The following is a 26964-nucleotide window of genomic DNA, read 5'->3' as shown; positions in this document are numbered from 1 at the left end:
TAAAAAATTCCGCCGACTAAGATTGAAATTTCGTGTGAAATTTATCTTTTGATGAACTAAGGGTAACCGCTTTTATATAACTACATTTTTCGTTACTGATTACAAACGTATTTATAAATTCAACCTCAATGAAATGCAGCAAAAGAATAAAAAACGCACATCAACTGAAAGCAAATGTCAGAATAAAAGTATTTCTTCTCCAATTTGGACCATCGCCAAACCAGCATTTGCACAAATAAATCAATTAACTGACACCATCATCACCATTGAAAAGTACAAATGTGAGTCCCCTCTACAAGAATAACTTCTATGAAGTTCAGCTCAATACACAGTATACAAAAAGAGAACAACGGATAGAAGATTGAAGATCAATGTTGCTGAAAATTACAGAAATGAAAATCCCTTTAATTGTTATCAGTTCATTTACAGATATATTTTATAGACAGCGAAAGCGAATTCTTACATTTCATCAACGCTGCCGCTTTGCTTTCTGACGTTATCACAATAAAAACATCATGATCTTTGCGCCAGAGCAGTGATAAGATTCGAGCACATATCAAAGAATTCCATGGTGTGGTGGACATCCATGCCACCGCTACAAGGATGCTTCGGCGTTGGAAGTGGATTCAAGGAAAGATTCTTTGCACAAACGGAGTGAGACTCTGCATACATGACGCCATTAGATAAGTTAAGCGCTTGCCTCTCAACTGAGAAAAGAGCTGTAAGGCTGCAATTAATTCAAAGCGTTACTGTTTACTGAATCACAAATTGAAGCAGAAAAAATGCTTCCGTTTTTTATGAATTACACGGCGGAACAATACAATTCTTCACGAATTAAAGGAATCTGGACGTTGAAAAAAGTGGTAAGACAACACGCTTGTGTTTTTTCAACACACAGCTATGATTTACAAAAAGTCAAGGAGGCCTAATTGTCTACATTACCTAAGACTTGAGTTTGACTCAATAAGAGCCTGGGTTCCCAGACAACATTTTGTGTTGAGAAAATCATACCCTCTCTAGTCTCATACAAAAATATAATGCTCTTAATACACAATTGATCACTCCAATTAACAAAGTGAAGCTTTCCAAAAGATAAAACTCGTTTTGTGCAGTTTGGCGTACATGTAAAAAGATAAAACTTGTTAATAAGCAAACAAAATCAAGAGCAATGTTACGCGTGGCAAACATTTCTTTACTATGAAAAACGAGAGAAAATGTAGCTTCTTGACCTCGGTAAGTGGCATCACATACTTTGTTGTTCCAAAGAGCCCTCTTCTATGATAATGACACAACCTGCATAGACATATCATTGCTCACCTCCATCAGACTCCTTTGTGACTGGTGGCTCCCATTCTTCTTGGACGGATTTCCTCAAAGAGGAGTTCCCTAGATCTCCAGTGGCCTGGTCGGCTTGCTCTTCTGAGAGGCTGTTAAAGTCGAGAAGATAGCTTCTGTAGTCAACTTGGTAGAGCTGCAAGGAAAACGAAAAACGTTGCAAGGATGTTGTCTGATGCTATGTCAACGTTGCATGACACAAGTACTACCGCACATATTGACGGAAAGTTGAATTAACAGTCTTAATGGCTAGCGACTAACGTGGAGGCTACATCGTAATGGTCAGCGACTCGCATTTGCTCGTAGCTCTTGTGAGTACTCAGCCTTGTGCTGAATGCCAGATAGATCGCTCATTTATGCCACACAAGTTGTAGGCTAGGCACTAAGTAACTTTTATCTCAAAAGATGAAAAACTTTAACATGTTAAAAAAAAGATCGAAGCACACGCTCAGTCACCTGCAAACTCATCTTGTTAACATGCTGGTTAAGGGGGTTGACTCGCTTCACTCGTACATGGAAAGAAGAGATGATCTTCCATTCGTAACCAAGTCGCTTCATGGCTCTGAACACCTGCCAGCAGGGAGCATGGTTATCAATCGTACTAGAAGCACAAAAACAATAATAACTTTTCAGAATAATTTTTATTGCTTGTTAGAACTTTTTAAGAACTAGCAATCATAAGGACATCACAGTTGGGTTAATTTTGTACGACAACAAGAAAACATCATATCAAAAGTTTAACTGTCAAGCCCTTCTAATAAATCAAGCTTCTCGTTGTTTGTTCTTGTTTACCAACTTTTAACTTTATCAAGGCAAATTTACATCACGCCTTTCTTTGTTTTCAAATCTGTGCACACATTATATACTACGCCGTCTACGATGAAATGTCAATTTATTTTTAAAAGGCAAACGTATTCAGGTTAAGAATCTTTGCCTAAAAAGGTCGACTTAAAGTGGCGTTGACAAGAGCTGGCTTTCGTTTGTGATAAAAAATAGAAATGAAACCTTACCTCAAACATAATGTCCCTCGGTCGGCTTTGTGAACGGATTCCAAGATGCCATTTGGCTCGCTTCATCGGAGCCATGCGTTTGCTCGGTATTATGCCGCTGCTTGTGGTAGAGCTCACGTCTAAAACAGCAACAAAGTAACTTACATTGTCAATCTGTATCTGTAAGACGTTGATTCAACGTCTTAAGACGTTCTGTAGCACGAAGCAATTTATTTTGTCGTATGCAGGCTTGCGCCCGGTGGTTGAAAATTTAGATTAAGTGGACGGGAAGGCAAGAAGGCCAATCTTCGTGCCCACCTTCAGGCGTGCCTTTAAGTGTCATGCCAAGGCAGCCAAATGCTCATGAGCGGTGTCGAACAGGCGTCCTTTCGCGTGCCGTACCATAGTTTTCGGCCATGCAACCGACAACGAAGCAATGAACATCTGTAGACGTGTAATTGCACAACTTAGAGCGTTTGAAACGGCTTTTTATTTCGCAATACTTGGTGATAACAGGAATAAGAAGGAGCAACCTCTTGCATCATGCATGTCCATCATGGGAGGAATCCTTTCCGGATGACAACGCGGTTGGGTGAACGTATCTCCTGATACTTCAGGAGGTGGAGGACTGGAAGCAAGGAAAAAGTCGTGTGCTTGATTGTAGATGATCTAAATATAAAAAACACCCTCCTCAAATACAGAGTATGATAAAATTTTCTTACTGTAGCCGTGTAGCCTGGATAACAAAAATATTGAAATAACAAGAGAAATCTCATTCGAGATTTATAATAATGTAATTTTGAGGTACAAAAATGTCTACCAGTTAAATTTTGTTTGTAAGTTGCTTTAAAATTTAAAGCTTATGTGTCGTTCAGCTGTGGCGTGTGTGTGAGGAAATAACTTCACAAGGCGATAAAACGTAACTTTTTTGCTAGGCAGGAAAAGTAGAAAATGGCATTAAAAGACAAACATGTATTTGAAAAAAAATCATTTTTGGTGCAAAACATAGTGGTCAGAGTTATGCCAACGACAGTGTCAGTAAAATTACTAAAAATTCATCAAAAATCCTTTAAAATTGCCACAGTAAAAACACAATCTGATTGAAAAAGAGCATAATCTTTTGACCTTGAATGGTTGCAGTTATACCAAGTTCATTCTGTCAGTACCGTATCACAAACTTGTGGCTTGCAAATAACCTGGCTACCTTATTGTCAATAATAAGATGGTAGGCAACATTCAGAGGATCATGATGAGAATGATGAGTGATTGAATGAGTGACTTCCTCCTCTTTCACTCCAAACTTCCGGCAGACCTGATCCAGAAATTTAAAAACAAGGATTAAACCACGGAAGTTGGAAAACAACGGAAATATAATATATGAAGTGGAAGTCATACATTGGATCAATTTGAAAAGTCATAGAATATTCACAAATCATAGGAGTTGTTAGTGTATATTTTCTCTTGTACACTATAACGTATACAAAAATTATTGTAAAATCATTTTCAATCAATCTACAATGATCCATGAGTGATTGGGTGCATACGAAGCTTGATATTGTGGCGTTGGTAAAAATATTAAATATATAGCCTGCTAAATCCAATTAAACGAGATATTTTGTATAATATCATCTATTTCTCGGCACCAAACTTTAGAAGGACATAATAATAAAAGATACATCAAACTACAAACAGGTTGAAAGAATCTTGGATTATGTAATAAAAAAAATGATTTATTACTTGATGTCCAAAACAGGAAAATACATTTCTCACTTATATATTGCATTATTTGGTTAACTAATTAGAAGGAATCAGACATTTATTGAGTGCTTAATTTAATGTATATACACATTGTATGACTTGTATGTATAGCTACCTCTGCCAGCGCTTCTTCATTGATGGTATCACCGCTTGAAGAGTTGACGTCTGGAAAAAGATATTTCGGAAGGTTCATTTTAAACCAGTCGTACTGTCGCACTTCGTGGACGGTGGATCGCTTGATCGGATTCACCTGACACGTGATATAGAAAGTTTTTGTTGGAGGACACTGCTAGCTAGGCAAATTCAATTCCAATAGTTTTAAAGCTGTCCGTTTGGCATGCGTTAAATCGGGCATACATCGGCCTAAGCGGAAACCAAAGGTATTAAAGAAAGTGAATGATAGGAAGTTTTTATCGTTTTGTGTAAAAGGGTATTATCCTGATGAACACCCAAACTTTTCGGTATTCAAGGTAGGCTACGTATGCAATATGCATAGTACTTGTACGTGATTCTCCAAAGCAGAAATATTTAAACCACTACTTGTAAACGAGTTTGAGAAGCAGATAATGAAAACTTAGTTTATCTACTGATTACAAAACATAACTCTGTAACAGACACCTGTAATTATTGACACTTAATTATAAGTAAACATAAAAAAATACTGAGGCATGTCAATGGTTTTAACGTAGTTTTCTATTTTACTTTTGTTACGCAAAAAATATATCATGGATCCATGTAACATAAACAAGTAAAAAAACTTTCAACCAAAGCATTTAAACCTTTAGCATATGTTGAATAAGTTTGGCTGCATTTTTGTCCAGATAATGAGGAATATCAAACACTCCACTGCTTATCTTGCGAAAAAGTGTTGGTATATGCTCATCGTCAAAAGGTAAAGTACCACAGAGAAGTGCATATAATATAATCCCACAACTCCAAACATCCACTTCGGGTCCAGCATACAATTTTCCTGTTAAACATTCCAGAAAATAGAACATGAAAAAGGTTATCACATTTCATATGACAAAACCAAAAAGCGCAAAAAAACTTAATACACGTGGGATAAACACCTGATACAACTTCTGGTGCAGCATAGTTTGGAGAACCACAACTTGTCTTCAAAAATTCCCCATCTGACATCATGTTAGATAAACCAAAGTCAGCAATTCGAACATTATTCTGAGCATCCAACAACAGATTTTCAGGCTTCAGATCACGATGTACCACTTTATGTCGGTGACAGTAGTCGACCCCTGAGAAATGACAAACTTATCAAACGTCTAATGTCTATGATTGTGTTACAATGCTCTTGGCTCACGTCAATTGAGTATTTTGCTGAAGACACCTCGGCACACAACTTACTGTTGCAGCTGGAATAACACAAACACAAATGACACCATCCCTAGGCCGCAAAACAAAAATGATGCAAGGCCTGAATGCCACAATACCTGAATGACGTAAGGCACAAATGCCGCAATACAATAATACACGTGTCACGGTTCTTCTTATTTTTTATCAGGAAAAAGACTTGGGGAAAAACTAATGACATAGTTTATTGGATATCAAAGTGAAACAGTCAAATAAATGGTCAAATAGTTCTACTTGTGAGATGATAAACGAAAATAGTTGAAAGACTTTAACGAATGATTCAGCACTTCAAACGAATAATCAAAAGTAACTGTGAATAGCAGTAGATTCCAACAACTGACATGTAACTCTTATATTCGACTTCAACGTACTTCACTCACAACTTCTCATACAACTCTAATCTCCATCACAACTTCTAATAGCACCAACTTTCATCTACTTGTATTTTAGTGCAGGCCCTTAGGGGCAAAAATGAGCATCTTTAGGCTAAACGTGTTACACGTTGTTTTTTTGCATTTTTTTGTAGTTGATGAATCTAACTTCAATTTTAGTGGGTGCCGCAACTTTTTGGGTCACGTGATCACCCCCAAATTGGGGATTCCCCCCAAGTCAATTTTGAGCTCTTTTCACGGCATTTTTATGCAATTAGATACATTATTTTTTTACATTTGGACTGACTGCCACTAAAAAATGCACGAGATAAAAATGACACAAAATTATGTTATTAATGACGTCATTGTGACGTCATGTATTAATTTTTTGCTTGTTTTTTTCTTATTGTAGTCGCTTGTTTGTTGTTGGTGTTACTTTTTTGGTTACAATAAGTTACCAATGGTTATTCCGGAATGGCCCGTTTCGGCTAGTCCGATTCGGCTATTACCCTTTTCGGCTACAGCCCGATTCGGCTAGTCCGATTTGGCTGATCCGATTCGGCTAGTTCCCTATTGGGCTACAGTCTTTAGCGGTTAGTTCCCTATTCGGCAATTTTTTGAAAATCCAACGATAATCCTTCTGTAATCCAACAAAATCCAACATCGTTTCTTTTGCATTCCGACAAATTTAGCGAAAAATGTTTGAATAATTAAATTTCTTTTACAGTTGAAATTATCGAAGCTTTAGATGAGTGGGGTTTTGACCTAACCATTGAGATCTTAAAACTAAAAAGCGAATTAAATTTATTTTTGAACTATTACTGTTTGCTCAGATGAAATTGACATGTATCATGCGTCGCCGTCTGCATGCAAACTTAGAATATATTAGAATCCTCAACTATTACAAAATTCTAAATCCAACGACGCTTTCTGTTTATTTACTGTAGAGAATTTTGTATTTTGATCTCGAAGCTTTAGATGAGTGGAGTTTAGACCTAACCACTGAGATCATAAATCATATTTATGACACCGGTTACATCCCTAGTGATATGGTACGTTCCATATTCATAACTTTACCAAAGAAAACCGGAGCAACAGAAACCAAAACTACAATCGGAAATTTCAACAGCACAATTTTTATTTGTTCCAGACAAAGGGACCACAAAAGGAATTTTTACATTAAAAATGATAACAGAGAGATGTGTCCGATCTCCAGATCTTATCAACGCTTACAGTGAGATGATTTTGAGAGACATCGAACATATGAATGGAGTAAAGGTTGGGGTACAAAATGTAACAAGCTTGAGATACGCTGATGAATGATGATACAGTCCTGATAGCAGAATCTGCAAACGATCTACAGGACTTATTAAATTGTGCTGTCAATAACAGTACACGAATGGGTAAGAGTTAAATTCAAACACAGAATGTATGACCGTATCAAAAATGAAAACTTATCCAAATTGCAACCATACATTCAATGGTGTGTTGCACTCAATGGTGTGAAACAAGTTGATAAATTGAAATATCTTGGGTACACTATAACTTGCGATGGCAAAGTGACACTGAAATTAAAAAGAGAATCGCTATAGCAAAGGATACTTTCAGTAAAATGAGCGTAGTCTTCAGGAATCGCAACATGACAACAAAGACCAAAATTAAACTTTTGAAAGCATATGTAATATCAATTCTAACCTACGGATGTGAATGCTAGACAATAAGTAACGATATGATAATAAGAACAGTTAGAAGGCGCCAGATGCAATTTGTAGGTCATATTTACCGACAGGGAGATTTGGGATGGGAAAAAGAAGCAGTGGCCGTCAAAGATTAACTTATTTAAACAGATTGAATCAATGGGCCACAAACACAACAGTTAAAACGAACGATTTTATACGAATGGCAAATGACAGAAAAGATTGGAAGACCATGATCGCCAACGTCTGTATCAGATGAGACACATAATCATCATCAATCGTTTCTTTTGCATTCCGACAAAGAAAAATAAATTGAATTGAAATTTAGCGAAACATAAAAAGCGAATTGAATTTATTTTTGGACTATTAAATTAAAATGTTGCTCACATAAACTTGACATGTATCCTGCGTCACCGTCTGTATGCAAACTTAGAATATATTCGAATCCTCAACTATTACAAAATTCCAATCCCTAGTTTAACAAGTCAATACAATCAATACGGTACATAACAAGTAGGGTGGGTCGAAACGGACTTTTTCTCTGATTTCATTGCTACAAACTTTCTTTCTTGCGAATAATCATAAAACGACATTCCTGAAAGTTTGAGCTTGATCGAACATCGTCTTCATTTCTAAAAATGCTGATTCTTGCCAGTGTTCACTACCTGTGAAATAAGTAGGGCCAGTAAAAGTCATTAAAGTCATATTTTTTTGGTAATGCAGAAAGTTGTCAAACCGATAACAGTGAAACAACGACGTTTCTACGGTGTCTATTTAAGAAGTTATAAAGTCATAAAAAGTTATATTTTCTGTTTTAGATCATAAAATATGACTTCATTTTTACTTCAAAATACAAAGATTGAGCCGGAGTAACTTTGTAAATGCAGTTCAAACAGCTCCTGTAGACATTGAACTTTGATAATAATTTGTGGAAGGGAGGCAATGAGAGTTCTCACGCTGAGTCTCACTTAGCATTGGAAGCAACATTTTTATTACTTTCTGTAGCCTAGTAATAGCGCTTGCTGTTTGATGTTAATTTGCATTGTGACATCATCTTGACACATTATTTTGCAACACACAATCCAGTCTCTGAACATTATAAACACTTGCAGTAGGCCACTACGTCGCTAATAAGCTGAACCGTCGTAACTCCAAAAATGCAGTTTTGAGAAAATTGAATTTTAAAGTTCACGCTGTGTTTGCTGTACATTGTTTGATCTTTCTAAAAGTTCTCTAACGGAAAAACATGAAAACTATATATACATTGTCTTTCATGGAGCTTTGTTGTTGAAAAAAAGATAATTCTTTTTTGCAAAAATTGAACGTTAGAAAAATGAGTATGGACATACGATAGTTTAACAATAAAAAATTGTCGAAATGTAGTTATAATAAAACAGCAAAATTGTTATGCGAAATAGAAAGAAATATAAGTAAGCCTTGAATATCAACATGCAAAAAACGATTGAAAGAAAAATTACCTAAAAGAAAAGGGAGTGTTAACGTGAAACGTGTAAAATTACTTTCAGAGCAGAGTATCGTAAGTCCCATTTTATTATTTTGCAAAACTATCGTAACTCCAATTTGCGATAGTTCATCATTCTGTATCATCAAAACTAAAGCAGATGGACTTACGATGCTTTAACAAAATAAACTGTAGTTTATAAAGATATCAAATCAACCAAAAACGCAATTTTGAAAAATTTGGACTTACGATAGTTCAGCTTAACGGCGACTAAGTCAACCAGTGCTGAGACCTCAAGAGTCAAGGGTACTTTTCGAGTACAGAGCTTTGACTCGTACTACTAAGTAGCTGGTTTGGTAGGTAGGCCTACACATAGGCGCCGACTTTTATTTTTGCACGGGGTGGCAGATAGCACAATATGGCAACCTATAAACTTTCAAACTGCATGTTTTTGTTTGATTTTTACTAAGCATTCGAAAATTGCATTTTTTTAATTTGAAAATAGATATTCATTTAGGGGGTGGAGCTAATTTTATTTCCGAGTATTTTATAGCTGTCATAATTTATAGCGATATTAAGCAGTTTAAAATTTTTCAAAAAAGATTTTTGGGAGAGGCAATGGAAAGATCGTATTTTATTGATTAATAAATCCCATTGTAAACCTAACAAATGTAACAATGACTTATGAAAAGTAACAAATAAAACGATCCCAACAACAAGGAAACAAATCGTAGCCACGTGTTGCGTAATCTTCACGTAGCTTGCTTGATGTTACGCAAGTATCATGCTTGTGACAAAAACAATCATTTTCTTCGCAATACTGTATTGGTTCACCTCTTGCTTTACGTTGACTTGAAGCGAAAACCAATAATCAAAAAAAGATTTAAACGTCCGTTCAAATTACATTTATTTGCAGTAAGTAATGTAACCTAAACGGGGTGGCTGCCATCATGCCATAGAGGTTATGGGGTGGCGTGGCTGGCCACCCCGCAAGTCGGCGCCAGTGGATGCATTAGACATTTGAATTTTTGTAGTGATTTTCAAGTGAAATAGAAGTGTTTTGTTAGTTGTTCGAGTGTGTTATTGTTCAAAATACATGTAAAAACTTACATACGAGTTATTAATTAGAGATTAGCATAAATTTGATGCTTAAAACAAAGTCATATATTATCATATATTTCAAAAAATAAAGTCATATTTTTCAATTTTTTAGGTAAAAAAATGGCCCTAGTAATAAGTAATAGCACAACGTCACTATCAAAGCAGTTGTTATTATTAGGGTAGGGCAGTCCGTGGTGCATTCCCAGGTCCAACGTCAATGCAGGTGAACAACGGTTGCAATTATTACAATTCAAGTACTTGACATTTCTTGGCACATTTTCTCAAATGATCAAAATATAGTCATCATAACACACATTATTACCTGATTTGTTGCCACACAAGTGTTGATGCGAGCCTTGCATTTCTCATCACGTCGGGAACAACGCCAGTATTTCTTAAGCCCGTCTGGACTATATTGAGCTAGTTGAAACATGTAGCCATCATGTAGAAAAACCTCACCTTTGCGCTGCGTACTAATCGATTCCTCTGCCATGATCAAGTAACATCAACTGAGAGTCTAACGAAGGAACTAACCAAAGGAATTTCAGGTCATGTAACGCCGAAACCCAGGTTTACTCTCAACTGCCACTTAGGTTTTAACTTCATCTTTTATTGCAAACGCTATTTGGCAACTGTCTTTTTTTCGTTGACACGTTTTCGCTGAGACTTTATCTCATTAACCCCTATTGGTAATCATGAAAACTGTTGTTCTCATGTAAAACACATATTTTGAACGAACCCAGACATCAAAACTCGTCATTTTTACATTGATTCAACGTCTGCAGACGTTGAATGAATGTAAAAATGACAGATTTTGCCGTCTGGGAAGGCACTCAAAGGTAAACACTGGATAAAATGCAAGAATGCAAAAGATACCATATTGTCGAATTAAAATACAAAATTCTCTAAATAAACAGAAGAACCGGACATACATTTCTCTGTTATCATTTTTAATGTAAAAAATTCCTTTTGTGGTCCCTTTGTCTGGAACAAATAAAAACTGTGCTGTTGAAATTTCCGATTGTAGTTTTGGTCTCAATCTCATCAACATGATTCGGAGTAAGCTGTTTGTTACGTAATTCACAAGGCTAATTGTTCTGTGGAGTGACCATTCTGTTGCTCCGGTTTTCTTTGGTAAAGTTATGAATATGGAACGTACCATATCACTAGGGATGTAACCGGTGTCATAAATATGATTTATGATCTCAGTGGTTAGGTCTAAACTCCACTCATCTAAAGCTTCGAGATCAAAATACAAAATTCTCTACAGTAAATAAACAGAAAGTGTCGTTGGATTTAGAATTTTGTAATAGTTGAGGATTCTAATATATTCTAAGTTTGCATGCAGACGGCGACGCATGATACATGTCAATTTTATCTGAGCAAACATTGATAGTTCAAAAATAAATTTAATTCGCTTTTTAGTTTTAAGATCTCAATGGTTAGGTCTAAACCCCACTCATCTAAAGCTTCGATGATTTCAACTATAAAAGAAGCGATATTACAACATTCTCTAAATAAACAGAAGACGTTGTCTATTTTATGTGAGCAAACAGTTCAATTTAATAGTTCAAACATTTTTCGCTAAATTTCATTTCAATTTGTTTTTCTTTGTCGGAATGCAAAAGAAACGATGTTGGATTACAGAAGGATTATCGTTGGATTTTCAAAAAATTGCCGAATAGGGAACTAACAGATAAAGACTGTAGCCCAATAGGGAACTAGCCGAATCGGATCAGCCAAATCGGACTAGCCGAATCGGGCTGTAGCCGAAAAGGGTAATAGCCGAATCGGACTAGCCGAATCGGATCAGCCGAATCGGACTAGCCGAATAGTAGCAGACCCGGTTATTCAACTGATTTGATTAGTATTAAGTGTCAGTACTAACATATTCAAAATCTTAAGGAATCCAACTTCCGGAAAGTGGTTATTTTCAAGATAGCTTCCAAGATGGCCGCCAAACGATTGAACAAAACAGTAAATTGACCATAACTCGGTCATCATATGACCAAAACATGTAGTTTTGGTGTCTATATCTAGGTTTTTATACCCTGTGAAGTCAATGAGACTATTGTCAGAATTGTTGAATTATCTGATAGCCTATAAATTCCATATGGCAATCCAAAATGGCCGCCAAACCATTAAAATAACAGTAAATTGACCATAACTCGGTCATCCTATGACCAAAGCATGTAGTTTTGGTGTCTATATCTAGGTTTTTATACCCTGTAAAGTCAATGAAACCATTCTCAGAATTGTTAAATCATCTGATAAACTATAAATTCAATATGGCAATTCAAGATGGCCGCCAAACCATTAAAATAACATTAAATTGACCATAACTAGGTCATCATATGACCAAAACATGTAGTTTTGGTGTCTATATCTAGGTTTTTATATCCTGTGAAGTCAATGAGACTATTCTCAGAATTGTTGAATTATCTGATAGCCTATAAATTCAATATGGCAAACCAAGATGGCCGCCAAACCATTAAAATAACATTAAATTGACCATAACTAGGTTATCATATGACCAAAACGTGTAGTTTTGGTGTCTATATCTAGGTTTTTATACCTTGTGAAGTCAATGAGACCATTCTCAGAATTGTTAAATTATCTGATAGACTATAAATTCAATATGGCAATCCAAGATGGCTGCCAAAACAATTAAAAATGTACAATAACAATGTATTGTTTATTAAAAAACCCGGTAAATTTCTATCACAGGGATTTCTATATATATTTGGGTTAACTGAGCAGGCATAAAGAGCTCATACGATGTGGTCATGTAGACTCTTGACATAATCAGCGTAAAGAAAGCAAATGGATCAAGTATTACTAATGCTCATCGCTGTCACTCTCGATATCATCGTCTGTAATTATGTGATTGCTGTATGGACACATGAACCAGTTTGGCATGGTCCACATCCAGCATGGTATGGTAGCACATATCTCCGGCAACTACAGTGAGGTGAACACGATTCGCAATTGCAGTGATTATTTTCAGTAGGTTGTCCGGGGCAGCTTTCATGTCCGTCATGATTGGAACCATCTGATTATTGTCTACTTTCCACCCCCAGTCTAGAGCATCCATACCATCGTCAGTAGCCTACCCATCCTGACCATAATCTGGTAGTAAACTCTGATGCAGTGGAATTTGGTAAAGGATGATGTAGGTGGCAAACGTTCAGGGTGAACAAAGGATTTGACTGTTTTAATTTTCTTGACCAATGTATTGTATCGCTGTGTTTCTAGGTTACTACTGCCATCGTTGCCAAACATAACGGTCATAGTTTTGTTTCCAAGATCCTTAATGATGTGGTCTGTCTGATTTGGGAGAATAAAGAAATTTGCACATTCTTTGATTATTGGTTGACTTTTCACTAGTTTCTTGAAAGCGTCTTCTTCCCGATACCAAATATCCTTGACGTTGAATCACAACCGGTAAATGCATGAATGAAGAGGAGCTGTAAGCATAATTATGTCTCGTCCGATGATTGCTTTGAGTTTGTTGATGTCGTGTATCTTGGTTGCGTAAGCCTTTTCGGAGCGGAAGTAGAGGTCTTTAATGTCTGGGTCAGTGTCAGCATCAGGCCCGGATTTAGGAGGGGGGGGCAGAGGGGGCAGTTGCCCCGGGCCCCCCGACTTTTGAAGGGCCCCCCTATGCGGAAAAAAATGTAATTTTGTGTTATTTTTTCCCTTTTGGCCTTTAAAGTTTTTGCAAAATGGTGTGCAGTACTGGACTGATGCTACTGTAGACGTAGAGATGGTTTTTCGCGCCGTAGCCGCAAAAATTTTTTTGCACGGGGGCCCCCTCGATCTAAAAGTGCCCCAGGCCCCCCATCAGCTAAATCCGGCCCTGGTCAGCATAGCGTAGTATCAATATTAAAAGGTCCGTGTCTTCACCAATTAAAGTCGTACTATGTCTATGAGGGCTGTCCATCTGCCGTCTTGACGATGTCAACATCTGCATCACCTGGACCGTTCATCACATTGCAGCTTCTATTCCTCAGTTGAGCAGAAATTAATCCTTCCTTGTTGGAAGCTCGAGGCAAGAACTGCTCCTTCTTTCCAATGAGCTTGGTGTCTACAGTAAAGTGAACAACCGGGTGGACGTTCATGCCGCGTCTTTGATGGGTATTGTCTTTGATAGACGGACCACCATATCCATCAAAGACCACCGTTGCTAAGCGATAATGACGAATGGTAAAATCTGCATACGACTGTGCAATAGACCCATAACTGTCTCCAGTTTCAATGGCACTCGATGCAACAAGAACCCTCCATCAAGGACGTAGTGATCGGTTTTCGAGGCAGATTCTTTCACTACTTCATAATCGGCTGACATCACACTGCACTGGCATGTTCTGCGATGGCAGTAGCTATTTGAGGCTTATCTTCTGCAAGAAACAGGCGAGGGTCTGGATGTTACGTGGCTGTCACAAGTAATACTCGTCTTCCTCTCAACTGGTCTGAGTTTTTGAGAAATGACAGCAACAAAACTGCGCTATATCAACTGGTTCAACAAGCTGTGATAACTTCAGTCGATCCAAACTTGTCTACGATTGCTGTTACATCGTTAGATACAGCTCTTAGCAATCAAGCATTGGACATGTCTGAGATTTCCCCGCGTGATCACGAAGAGGCAGACACCCGTATGTTTCTCCATGTGAAACATGGAAAATTCGATGCAATAGTCAAAACAGTAGGCTAGATACTGATGTGGTAATTATTGCAACTTTGTGTTTTGACAAGTTAGAACTCTGTAAACTATGGGTTGAATTTGGAGTTGGAGAAAAAACTCGCTTCATTCCAATCCATGATATTGTTTCATCTTCACCTCAATCTCCGATGATTTGCGCTTCTTTACTTTTGTTTTATGCTATCACAATCTGTGATACTGTTTCGTCTTTGGAAAAAAAGGCTTGGGATTGTTGGATGCTTAATCTTACCGCAATGTGTGGCTTATTTAACTCTCTGAATTTCTCAAGCTCACCTAGTTCTATAAATGACATACAAAAGTATGTCATAGCTCTTTATGGCAATGGTCCTACTATCACGGATGTAGACGAATGCCGTTATGATGTTTACCAATGGTTGCACTATTGAAAAGCTGCCACCAACGTCAGCTGCTCTGATGCAACATACACGCAGAGCGATACATCAAGCTGAAATACGGAAATCATGCCTCGTAAATGTTCAGCAACTACCTTCTCCTTTAGCTTAGGGTTGGAAACATAATGATGCAAATCAGCTTGTTCCGTTTTGTCAGTCTACTTGTGGCTCTCGATGTTCCAGTAAGAAAAACATCCATAAAATGCACAAGTCTTTGTTCATGCGAGTACGAAACATGCAATTCGACCACAAAATATTCAATCCCCTCTGATGTTTCATCTTCAATCCACATTGACGTTTCATCTCCAATCCACACTGATCATTCAAGAAATGTTTTTGACTTTCTAAACTCTATCTTGTAACTTGAAAAAACTTGTCGTACACGAATTTTTTTAACATCAAATTACATATGGTAGGAATTTAACATCGAAAACCGCTAGTTTTTTCATCTTGAATTAACAGTGTTAAGACTCTGACATTGCATCATCTGGGGTCGTCTATTAATTTGATTTGTAAATCATAATTAGGCCTACATATTATTTTAAATTTTAAAGTGGCATGACCAAAAGGGAAATTCACCCCTGGTAGCTGCTCTTCTGGTTATTCCCTTGATGACGTAATTATTGCGTCATACTGTACTGGAATTATTGTTATTACTTACAATTGTAAAATTTTAAGCTTTTGCAAAACTTATAATGAGAGTATTTGATCACTTTTTTCGGAATAAACTTATCTTTAGTTCCTGAATTTGAAGTTATCCAGTTTTAATAATGTAATGATGACGTCATAAAAGATGCAATCATGACGAAACTACTTTTAGGAATTGTGAAATGGTTTTAGTAACCGGTACTCCAACTAAAACCAACAGCAAACGACCAAAATAGATTAAAAAAGCAAAAAATATATGTGATGACGTCACAATGAAGTCATAAATCAAATTATTTTGTGTTTATTTTGTCTCACTTATTTGTATGTGCTTTTCAAGTTAAAATATACAAAAATCAAATATGTAATTGCACAAAAATGACGTAAAAAGAGCTGAAACGTGATTTCTGGGGAAATCCCCGATTTGGGGGTGATCACGTAACCCAAAAAGTTGCGGCACCCACTAAAATCAAAGTTGGGTTGATCAACTGCAAAAATATGCAAAAAAAACAACGTGTAACACGTTTAGCCTAAAGATTCCCCTAAGGGCTTGCACTGTTTAGGGATGGGCAAAATAGAATAATTAGCTATTCTAGAATTATTTTAGAATAATTTTTCTAATTTCGAATACCTATTCTAGAATAATTTTGTTTAATTTCAGAAAATGTCAAAAAGCTTTGTTTTTATTCTGGTTTTATTGAGGACACATAATGGAAAAGCGGCAACGAAACGTAACACAACAGTAACTGCCCAGGAGAGCAAGTCTTTGTTAATTGTTACAGTGAAGAATGTTTAAAGCTTCTAAATGCTCGCCAGCTGTCTGAGTTGCAATCGCAGTTTTGATGCTGTTAATCCCGCACTCGCGAAGGATCTTTCTGAGGATGCAGAAGTGGCAGGAGTGGCTAAATACTTCCTCTCAAGATCAAACAACGACGGAAACTTTTCTTAATTTTTGTTCCACCATTTAATTGCATCTTTGTTTTTCACTTTTGCCTAAAGGTACAATCGGATTTCTTCGGCAGCTGAAAACTGTTCGTTGTCATCATTACTTGATGCTGAAGTATTTGTCACTTCAACACCGGAGCTCCATAGATCAATCTATATTGGATTGCTGCATTGTTGTGGAACTTCCGACGCTAGGTGTAGCGGTAGCCTCACCCAGAGTTGAATTGTGTTTCATGTTTAGTACGATAAAAATAGATGGAAATCCACAGCACAACAGTCTTCCGACGTCCTCAAACCGCATTGGTAATGGGAGCTGGCTAGTCGTTTTCGCTAGAGCGAATAGCTATCGCTAGGGATGCACAATACAGAATATCGAATCTTAGAGATTCGAATCTCAATGTATTCGAATCGCATTTGCAGTTTTTTTTCGGATATCAGGATTCGAAAATAAATCTGTTAAATGAACAGTGTGCAACGTTAAACAAACGTAAAGTTAATATTTTCCGTCTTGCACGCCGACTTTTTTCTTCATGGAGTGATTATTCCAAGCACCTTTTTTCTTCCTTCATAGGGTTCACACAATTATCAGAATTGCAGACATGCATTGCGTTCCCGTACGAGTGAATAATTTGTGTGTGCGGCCACACGTGTGCTGTACCGTACAGTGCATTTGCGCGCGCATTGATTCACTCACCACGCGCTTGAGATTCGTGAAAAAGAAAATGTTCACTGTAAACTATTTTGCTAATAGTGATAGTGAACATGTTCATTAGGGTGGCCCTTAAAAATCATTTTTCTGAAATTTACTGCTCCAAACCCTTAAAAAGTTTCGTCCTTACAAAAAATGAGGTCTTGCAAAAAAAATTTAAATTTGAAGATAATTTAGAGGGTGCACAAGACCCCTCAAGTTCCGCATCCCCCTAAAAATGCAAAATTTGGATATCTCGAAAACCGCTTGAGCTAGAGATGTGCTTTTGGTGTCTAAAGATGCAGAAGACAAGGTTTTCTATATGCTTTCTGAACATTGAATATGCCTATCTTAAGTAGAAAAGCAGTAATTTTAAAAAAACTACTTTTTAGGGGTTTTGCGTGTAAGATTCATAGTTAAACAATAGTGCAGACCAAAAACCACAATTTTACAATTTACCTTTCTAACCTGTTAAATTGTGATGTTACAAGTAAACAAATAGAACATTGCAAACATGTGTTTTAGGGTGGTAGGGTGGTCCTCACACAAATAACAAGGTCGGGTAAGGTGGTCCTTACGAGAAAATGCATGTAAATTCTGAGATTCGGTAATTTGTTTTTGAAAAAGGCTACAAAAGCACTTCTTGTAATCAAAAATAGGAAAACAATGCACAATAAACTACCGTATATGATACAAAGCATAAGCTTAGCATTATGACAAATTATTGGGCTTTATCGGAATATCAATCACTGACGGCAAAATTAACTAGCTATTCGCATTGCCTTGGCATGAAAATCACATAGTTTTTCTGTCCGCATTGTTAATTGTTTGCCAACACATGCTTGTCAGCTAAAGTGGCTTTATTGCAGTTTGGAAATCGTTTCCGAAGGTCTGCATTCACCTGCATCAGATACTGAACCTGTTCTTCATTGTAAGTGAGGATGCGGTTATTATTCCTCTATGAAAGCTACACCTCGCTCAGCGTGGTCATCTGTGACAGTTAGAGTGTCTACTATGTTTGATGCCTCACAGTAACCATCACAGATTGCCCAAGTTTCTGGATCCTGTTCCAAAAACTCAGTTGATATGTCCAGTTTTTTGAACAGTGACAATGACCCCTTAATGACCTGGTCAGACAACTCCAGTCGATCAGTCATTGCAGAATTGATTGTCCGTCGTTAAGGGGCATCCTCAGTTTCTTCCCGCTCTTGTATTGCTTTAACCATGAGTCTTTAGGTTTGGGCCGATACAGAACGATCAAAAAAGGCAAGGGAAGCTAGTTCTTCAGACAGATACCACAGGTGGGAGAAAAACGTGGATAATACAGCATTCGACACTGCAGTGTTAATGCTGGAATATGTTTTAAAAGACTTCAAAAGATTTAGATCGTTATTCGGGGCTGCAGCAGGAGATTCTATCTATGCCTTAAAGTACAATTTTGTAGCAAAAATACACATCTGCAAGAGCCCACTCCTTTCTCTTTCTGCAAGTTTGAACTGGTCATAAAACATCCAAACTTTTAATGAGTACAAAATCTTCGACATCCATCTAGCATGATGCATTGGGCCAGGAATTATAAAATGAACACCTCTCGGAGGAATAGCTCCCATAAAAATTAATGAGTGCTCTATAAATTTTCTGTTATCATCATCATCACGTAAATCTTTTCTTTCCTTCAAAGATTTTTCAGCCCAAGCTATTATAGATCCACATCGATGACTGTATCAGCTATTTCTTTGTTTTCAGCTATTGTGGTGAACCTCGTCTTGCCTATAAACTCCCAGCTTGTTTGAAATCTTTTAAATACCAGAACATCTGGTGAAGCAGTGCTTCTCATGATTGTGGTAAAAGCTGTTTGTACTAGCAGCTCATGAATATGATGGCAGCATGCTAGATACAATAGATCTTTTTGTAGCTCTTGTTCAATGAGGACACATGAGCCAAGCTTTCGCTCTGTGTTGGAAGCAGTAGTGTCAAATGATAATGCAATCACTTGTTCTATTAGGCCCCATTCATTGAGAGCTTCTACAGCAGCTTTTGCTTGTTTTGATCCCATACCGTTTGGCTATTTTGCTACTTGCAACAGCTGAGAAACCCCATTACCACTTACAATAATCGGCAAGCGGTCGACATGCTGTTTGGTTGTTAAGTCTCTGAGAAGCTTTCCATCCCAGTTGACAACCGCAAGAGCATTAGCTCGGAACTCAGCTTTAAGTTTTACATGAATTTTATGAAGTTTTACATTAGCTCGGAACTCAGCTAGACTTAGGGACATGAAAACAGTACTTACAGGTTGTTAAAGGTTATGAACATTGTGTATCTGATGCCCAGGTCGCTGGATTTCTAGTCACTTTAAACAGTGCTATTTGTTTACTTGTAACATCTCAATTTAACAGGTTAGAAAGGTAAATTGTAAAATTGTGGTTTTTGGTCTGCACTATTGTTTAACTATGAATCTTACACGCAAAACCCCTAAAAAGTAGTTTTTTCAAAATTACTGCTTTTCTACTCAAGATAGGCATATTCAATGTTCAGAAAGCATATAGAAAACCTTGTCTTCTGCATCTTTAGACACCAAACGCACATCTCTAACTCAAGCGGTTTTCGAGATATCCAAATTTTGCATTTTTGGGGGGATGCGGAACTTGAGGGGTCTTGTGCACCCTCTAAATTATCTTCAAATTTAAATTTTTTTTGCAAGACCTCATTTTTTGTAAGGACGAAACTTTTTAAGGGTTTGGAACAGTAAATTTCAGAAAAATGATTTTTAAGGGCCACCCTAATGTTCATTATTCTGCTTATCTTAACAATTCTGTCAATATATTTTAGCCAAATTTATTTTGGATTAACCACATATTTCATACACTTCTGCTGCTTAGAGACTAAAAGCCCATGAGTCTGGTGCTTTGGGGAAAAAACCCTTACTAATGCTACCCCAGTGTAATTTCGCCAAAGCCAGGCTTGGCCAGCACAATTTATGATTAATATTAGTTTAGTTAGTATGAATGGATTGTTTATCAGAGTTGTATTTGCAAACTTTTCTTGACATTTTAGCATCAGTACTCAGTAGGTTTATATTGTGTGTACTGCAATCTTTTTACTATGACTGTGGCATGTTTATTGTAATATAGGCCTAAGCAGTATGATGACCAAGTTCTTGTAGTAGTTAGAGGGTGCGGTCGCTCGCTTTCAAAATGTTCACTATTTTGAGAAAAAATCTGGCAACCCTCATCGTATGATGCTTGATTTATCATATGTTGTACTCTTTTGACATGTGATACTAATACAATTCAAAATAATGTACCAACAAATATTTTTGCTTTTTGTTCGATATCATTTGGAAAAAATTGCCGCGTAATTTCAGAATAGATTCGAAATTCTGGATTCGAAATTAAGTATATATATATTCTAGAATATTCTAGAATAGCCAGGTATTCTGTATTGTGCATCCCTAGCTATCGCTGAGCCGAATGTAATTGATCGGCGAAAAATCAATAAAAAATTTTGGTAGTCGGAAAAGGGGATAGTTTCATTTCGGTTTGGAAAATTCGATTCGAAATGTGATTTCAATTCGAATAATTAGATATTCGGATTGCACCTATTCGAAATTCTATATTGCCCATCCCTACTCGTATTCAATAATTTCAACTTCAATCTTTGTATTAATATTATGCAAATTACGCCACTATTTATAGCCGGGTAGTTTTGACCAATAACTTTCAGAACGAGATTAACTGCGGGAAGCCAGACTTAGAAGTAGAGCTTGTCAGATCGTTTTAATTGTTAAAATTTCTCTACTGACTTGTTCACAAAGGTTAATTAGTACCGTATGAAATGTTATAGACCAAAACGTGAATATGGTTAAATATCTGGAGTTAAATATCTCTGTTTGACTGTGCGTCCAAATTTAATCAGTTGTCTTCAAAAACAAAAGAGTGTAACTGACCTCCTGTGATGTTTGTGAAGCTGCTAGAAACGAGATTAACTGCGGAAAGCCAGACCTACACTTCGAGTTTACCAGACGTTTCTGATTAGTAAGACTTTTCAGCAGACATGTTCATTAACATCAAAAAAGCAACAAATGAATTAGTAGCACCTTCTTATTTTTGTGAATTACTGAATTAGTAGCATTTGTAAATTAGTAGCACCTTCATATTTTTGTGTAAAAAATTAAAATTGCTATCATGGCAAATGAAATTTCTAATGCATTTAAAAATATTCATGTTAGTGAGAAATAACCAAGTCTCATCTTTATTTTGTTAAGTGTAAAAACAAATTTCATATTTTTGTTGGTGTAAAAATTGAAATTGCTACCATGATAAATGAAATCACTACAGACAGTATTAAAAAAAACAATTAATTTTAGTAAGAAATGACCAAGTCACGCAAAATTATGTAATACGACATTAGGTCTCAGCACCGTTGGTGTCATTCAGACTGCGGCATGAAGTCATGTATCTAAGACACTTTGTTGATTTCATTATGCACTGCCTTGAAATCAAGGGCAGCTTTCTATCTCTATCCAGCTGCATCTAGTAGATGGAATAATTCACAAAACACTTCAATAGCAAGCGTACACAGTACCATAGGCGCCAGGTTTTGAAAATTGCCGGGGGGCAAACTTTCTAGCCGACCATTGCTTACATTCAAAATGCTGATGTTTGTTTGTCAGCATTGATGTTTGTTTGCGTCTATCTGCCATTGTATATCGCCAAGCTTTATAATGTAGGCTCAGGCCATGCTGGGACAGGCGGACATGTCCGCCGTCCCAGCATGTGATGTCCGCGGAAGTAACATCTAGATCGGTCATATTTGTCAGAGAAATTACACAGGAACTCATCATCATCATAATCCATCGTCGGTTTGTTCCCCACTAGTGGGGGTGGCCGATTGTAGTGGGGGTGGCCGATTGTCTAGCGATACAAATCGTCATTGCATAGCACGAACAATTGTTGCAAGAATATAATTTCCCGCGCATTCTAGCGCGCATCTAGAAAGTGTGAATCCTGTATCCCTTAGCTTCCATTCAAGGAGGAAAACTTTGGATTCTTACGTTGCTTCAACGATTGATGACATTGAATCAGCGTAACAAAGGTGAATTCTTCGCTAAGAATCGATAGGAGTACAGGTACTTCTACACTAATCACGCGCAATTTAGTTCACGTTTTACGTCACAATGTCTGGCTTTGATCTCCGAGTAATAATGATACTGCAAGGTTGGTTGCTAAATTAGATTATACGAGTAGGCTATTACAGCAAGATGCAACAAAACTTATTAAGTTTTGGTATTACAGTAAAAAAGAAAAGACCCAAGGAAAATTCACTTTCGCTCACATGACACGCAAAAATAAACTTAAAGAAAAAAGCCTGTAAAACTTTGCACAGCAGAAAATAGTACTAGTAGCGTTGGTGTAGAAATTTTCCGACTCCTGCCCAGAGCATTGTGACGCAATAAGCAACACGACCTCGTTCGGTGGAAGTTAATCAGTTACGTGACGTATTGACCAGCTACACGGCGCTTTGACTCTTCAAGCGCAAGTCGTTGGTTTGATGAAAGCCTTTCAGAGTGACTTTACGGATTTTTTAAAAAGCCTTCTTGCCTTTGTTTCAATCCAAGATCCAATACTCGATTATAAATTGGGGAAGAGCAAACTCTACATTGCTTGCTCCACTACAAGTGTTACAAAACAAGCTCATTCGATCCTGCTTATTTTTGCCGAGGTCAACAAATACAACTGTTCTTTATCACCAATTTAATGTGCTCAGAATTGACGATATTATTAAATTAGAAACTGCAAAATTTATGTACAAATATGTGCACAAAATGCTGCCCCGGGCCTTTGCTGGCTGCTTTATTTTTGTAAATGAAATTCACCATCATAAAACCCGTCAGAACCAAAAAAACGATTTATATTTGCCTTTTACAACGTCAAACTCTGGTAAGAAGATGCTATGTTTTAATGGAGTGAAACTATGGAATCAAGTACCGTACCAAAAGAAATAAAAGAAAAGTCTTACAATGTTTTTAAATTTAAATATAAATGTTTATTAAAGAATTTGTACAATGATCACTCCTGAAACGTATCATCCGCTTATTTCTCTACACAATGTTTTTTTTATGTTGCCCTGTGTTATTCCATTGTTAATGTATATATTGTTAATTCCATTGTTAATTTTTACAAATTAAATTGCTGGTATTGTGCTATATATTATATATATACCGTATGTGTTAATGTTCTTAATTTTGGGTCTTTTGTTTAAATGTTTGGGTGGCAGCTGACTTTGGTGACCTTTTGGTCTTTCGCTGCCATCCTTGTTGTGCGAATTATTTGTGTTTATTGTCTTTTTGCTTTTTGTGTCTTTCTTTTTTGCCAACAAAACAAAAAAATAAACTGAACTGAACTTCTAAAACCGTAGTTAGAGTTCTGAAATGGCGAAGAATTATTATCAAGATAAAGTGATTAAGCATGACGATCGACGGCTAAAACTGGTGTGTGTGTCCGCCGTGAGACTTAGTTTGTCCGCTGAGATAACTGCTCAGACCGGACACGTTTGTCCGCCGTCAACAAAAACGAATTTCGAGGCCTGTAGGCTACTTCGAATTATATGCTGGTCACTTTGAACTTTAGCTCTTAATACGAGTAGATACTAAACTGAGCAAACTGCACCTCGTTATTGACACTCCAAGACAAAAAAAAGCGGAAGAAATCAAGAAAAACGTTTTTCAATCATTGTTTGCTTCAACGGCACCATGCTGGCGTTTATCAGCTACTGTACTTCTGTTTCTTTTGTTATCTTAGGAGCAGCGCTCTTGTTGCAACAAGTAAATCTTTTAATTGAGATCGATCCGCAATGAAGGTCAAACTAACGCAAATCTGAACTTAGAAACATTTGATTTAGGATTTTTTTTTAATAATTTGCGGGGGGGGCAGCCACTCCGAGCTAAATTCATGGGGGGCGCCGCCCCTCCGGAGTCGACGCCTATGCACAGTACACACCACTAGACGTCAATCTCAGTGACCTGCCTAAGTCAGTGGTTCAAACTCTCTACAAGTAGGCTATCTAAAACTGCCAAGATTAAGCTAATAAGCTTGCAAAGAAACTTTCTCAAAGATAAAGATTTGCACAATCAATGAAATAGCATAGATCTTGGCTGAAAATGAAACCAGCATTATGTACATATAATGTTGCTTTTAATTAACCCAAGCTATACAAAAACAGCCAAACTGGTATCATACCTGAAATTATTTGTTGAAAGAACTTTCTTGCTTCGTTTTCATGGAGTTTTCCATGTTTGACAATATAATCAAACAACTCACCACCAGGAACATATTCCATGATCATAAAAATGTCTGTGGGCGTACATATTACTTGATACAGCTTTATGATATGAGGATGACGAAAAAGCTTCAGATTCTGTATCTCCCGCTTTAACTTTCCAACCACATCCAAGGATTTTAGTTTTTGTCGATTAAGAATTTTGACAGCTACTTGATATCCAGTGATTTGATGTGTAGCTGTTTTCACTTTTCCAAATGTTCCAACCCCAAGGGTTTCACCCAGCACATAATGCCCTAATTTTATCCCACTTAGTGAATTGTTGCCATAACTAGTTCTAGCATCGCCAGTATGAGCCATCTCTGCAAAGCACAGTAATACAAGACTATCATGCAGTTTAATGATTTCAAAACAGTAATTTAGGCTAAAAAAGTATATAACTAAGCAGTACGATCTATAATAAATCGAGTTTCGTTTTTAGCAGCATGATTGTCATTTATTTCACAAGTGTATCTACACTTGTAAGATAAGCAACATATTGCAAAGATGATCAACAACAAAATCAAAACATGATTTGGATGTGATCAAAAGAATGCAGTTGAGATTGATGTAGGCGTGTGTTAAAAAAACAATGAGGATTGGGTCAAAAACTTATTGCTTTTTGAAATGCATGGTCACCGAAGACCAATTGGGTAAGTTAGATAAATGCTGTGAGACATGCATTGGGCTGGTGACATGAGATAAAGATCATAAACATTGGAGAGAATGAGTTAGAAACAAAACTGTTCCACCTCCATGCCAGCATAAAACGTTTCTGCAAAAGAAGATAACTATCTTCTCGAGTGTACAGAGGTACAGTAGGTAGTAACGCGTTAGGTTCATGCCGCTAAGAGATAGCTACTTTTTTGGTTTGGTTACTTTACACAAAAGGTGATGTGCTCTTTAATTGCACTGCACAAGACATTTGTTGACGAAGCACTAGGGTGTTGCAGGCGCCCCGACCCTCTTGGATTTTGCTTACCTTTTTTGTGGTACTGTGTTTAGATCAGTAGACCACAAATATGAAGTTTCAGAAATTTTCATCGACGTTTACCTCTACCGCCGAGGCCATTTTGAGGCCCACATTTTGATTTTTTTCATGTTTTTTGCCACTAAAGGGCAGTGTATAAGTTTTGCAATATTGGGGGTATATTTAAAAGATGCTCTATGATGTTCTGAATAATGTTAAAAAAAAATTGGAGAAATGGGATAAGTATATCCAAAAATATTCAAGTTTTGTCACTAATTTTTTGCACAATACTGCCCCTAGTGGTGAAAAGAAAAATTGAAATATCTTAAAAACCACTCGTCATATTGTTATGGAACTTGCATGCACCCCCCTATTTTCATGGGTAAGGAATTTGATTTTAGCAATATTTTTGCAAAATATTACCACTAGAGGGCGGTAATTCTAATTTTGAAATATTTTTCTGTAAAAAGGCGATATTGTTGCATTTCTTGAGCTGTGCTATGTGAAGAAAACAATTTCATGGCTTATGCACAACAAAATTTATTCAATTGTAAAGAAACTGCATCATGCAGGGCAGGCACTATATCAAATCCAAACAGGCAATGTTAGTCTTAATTAACACAATTTCCGCAAAGGCAGTTGTGCATCTTCATTGTGTTGATAAACAACGTTTTCTAAGATTTAGTATCTTTCTTCGATCCTCCTCCACCACTTGAATATAGTTTTGCGGATTTTTTTCTTGCTTTGCTAGATGAAGAAAGTCGGATACCAGTTTTACCCCTCTGCTGAATCATTACAGACTCTGAGTGCACTTATGATACCATTAGCATTAACAGAAGCAGATACCATTAGCAGAAGCATAGCCATCATCTATTTCCCACTCTTTTGGGTGTTTGGCAAGAAAAGTTGTTGAAATGTGCAAAAGTACAAAAAACATTTTGCTGCTGGCATTTGCATAGGAGCACAATGACAATGAGTTATCATTAACAATGTCTGGCAGCTCTGGCTTACTGTATCCATTACCGAACCTGTTTGTAACCTGGCCATGGAAACTTGCATTTAAATGCAGCAGAGTTCCAGCCAAAGCTTCCTTTTCATCCATATGACTTGTTTGTCCCATAGAACTAAGGGGATCAGCTCCCTAGTTACATACCATGTGTGCCTACCTAAAGCTTTTAAAGCAGCAACACTGATAATTTTGTC

The 26964-nt window shown here is 37.0% G+C and overlaps 1 protein-coding gene across 1 annotated transcript; it reads right to left on the bottom strand.

The window, feature by feature from the left end:
• Window positions 1-513: 513 nt before the first annotated feature.
• Window positions 514-25112, bottom strand: LOC145772402 (5'-AMP-activated protein kinase catalytic subunit alpha-1-like). Its single transcript, XM_082584279.1, has 10 exons — window positions 24713-25112; window positions 5153-5335; window positions 4862-5052; window positions 4198-4332; window positions 3529-3636; window positions 2858-2993; window positions 2346-2464; window positions 1792-1905; window positions 1318-1471; window positions 514-662 (listed from the first exon to the last, which is right to left on the bottom strand). Exons 1-10 carry the CDS (start codon window positions 25110-25112, stop codon window positions 514-516), a joined length of 1689 nt encoding a protein of 562 aa, XP_082440405.1.
• Window positions 25113-26964: the final 1852 nt, after the last annotated feature.

The sequence above is a fragment of the Aplidium turbinatum genome, chromosome 6 (assembly GCF_918807975.1).
Source record: "Aplidium turbinatum chromosome 6, kaAplTurb1.1, whole genome shotgun sequence".
Lineage (NCBI taxonomy): Eukaryota > Metazoa > Chordata > Ascidiacea > Aplousobranchia > Polyclinidae > Aplidium > Aplidium turbinatum.
Note: the sequence above shows the minus strand (reverse complement) of the source record. Positions and strands in the feature narration are given on the sequence as shown.

Bases quoted from the DNA above. Each gene is read 5' to 3' on its own strand.
- LOC145772402 (XM_082584279.1), bottom strand. From the start codon at position 25,112: ATGGCTCATACTGGCGATGCTAGAACTAGTTATGGCAACAATTCACTA. The intron at 5,336-24,712 runs GTATGATACCAG...GTCATTTCTCAG, and splicing joins CTTTCAACAAATAATTTCAG to GGGTCGACTACTGTCACCGA. The intron at 663-1,317 runs GTGAGCAATGAT...TCATGTATGCAG, and splicing joins CACAAAGGAGTCTGATGGAG to AGTCTCACTCCGTTTGTGCA.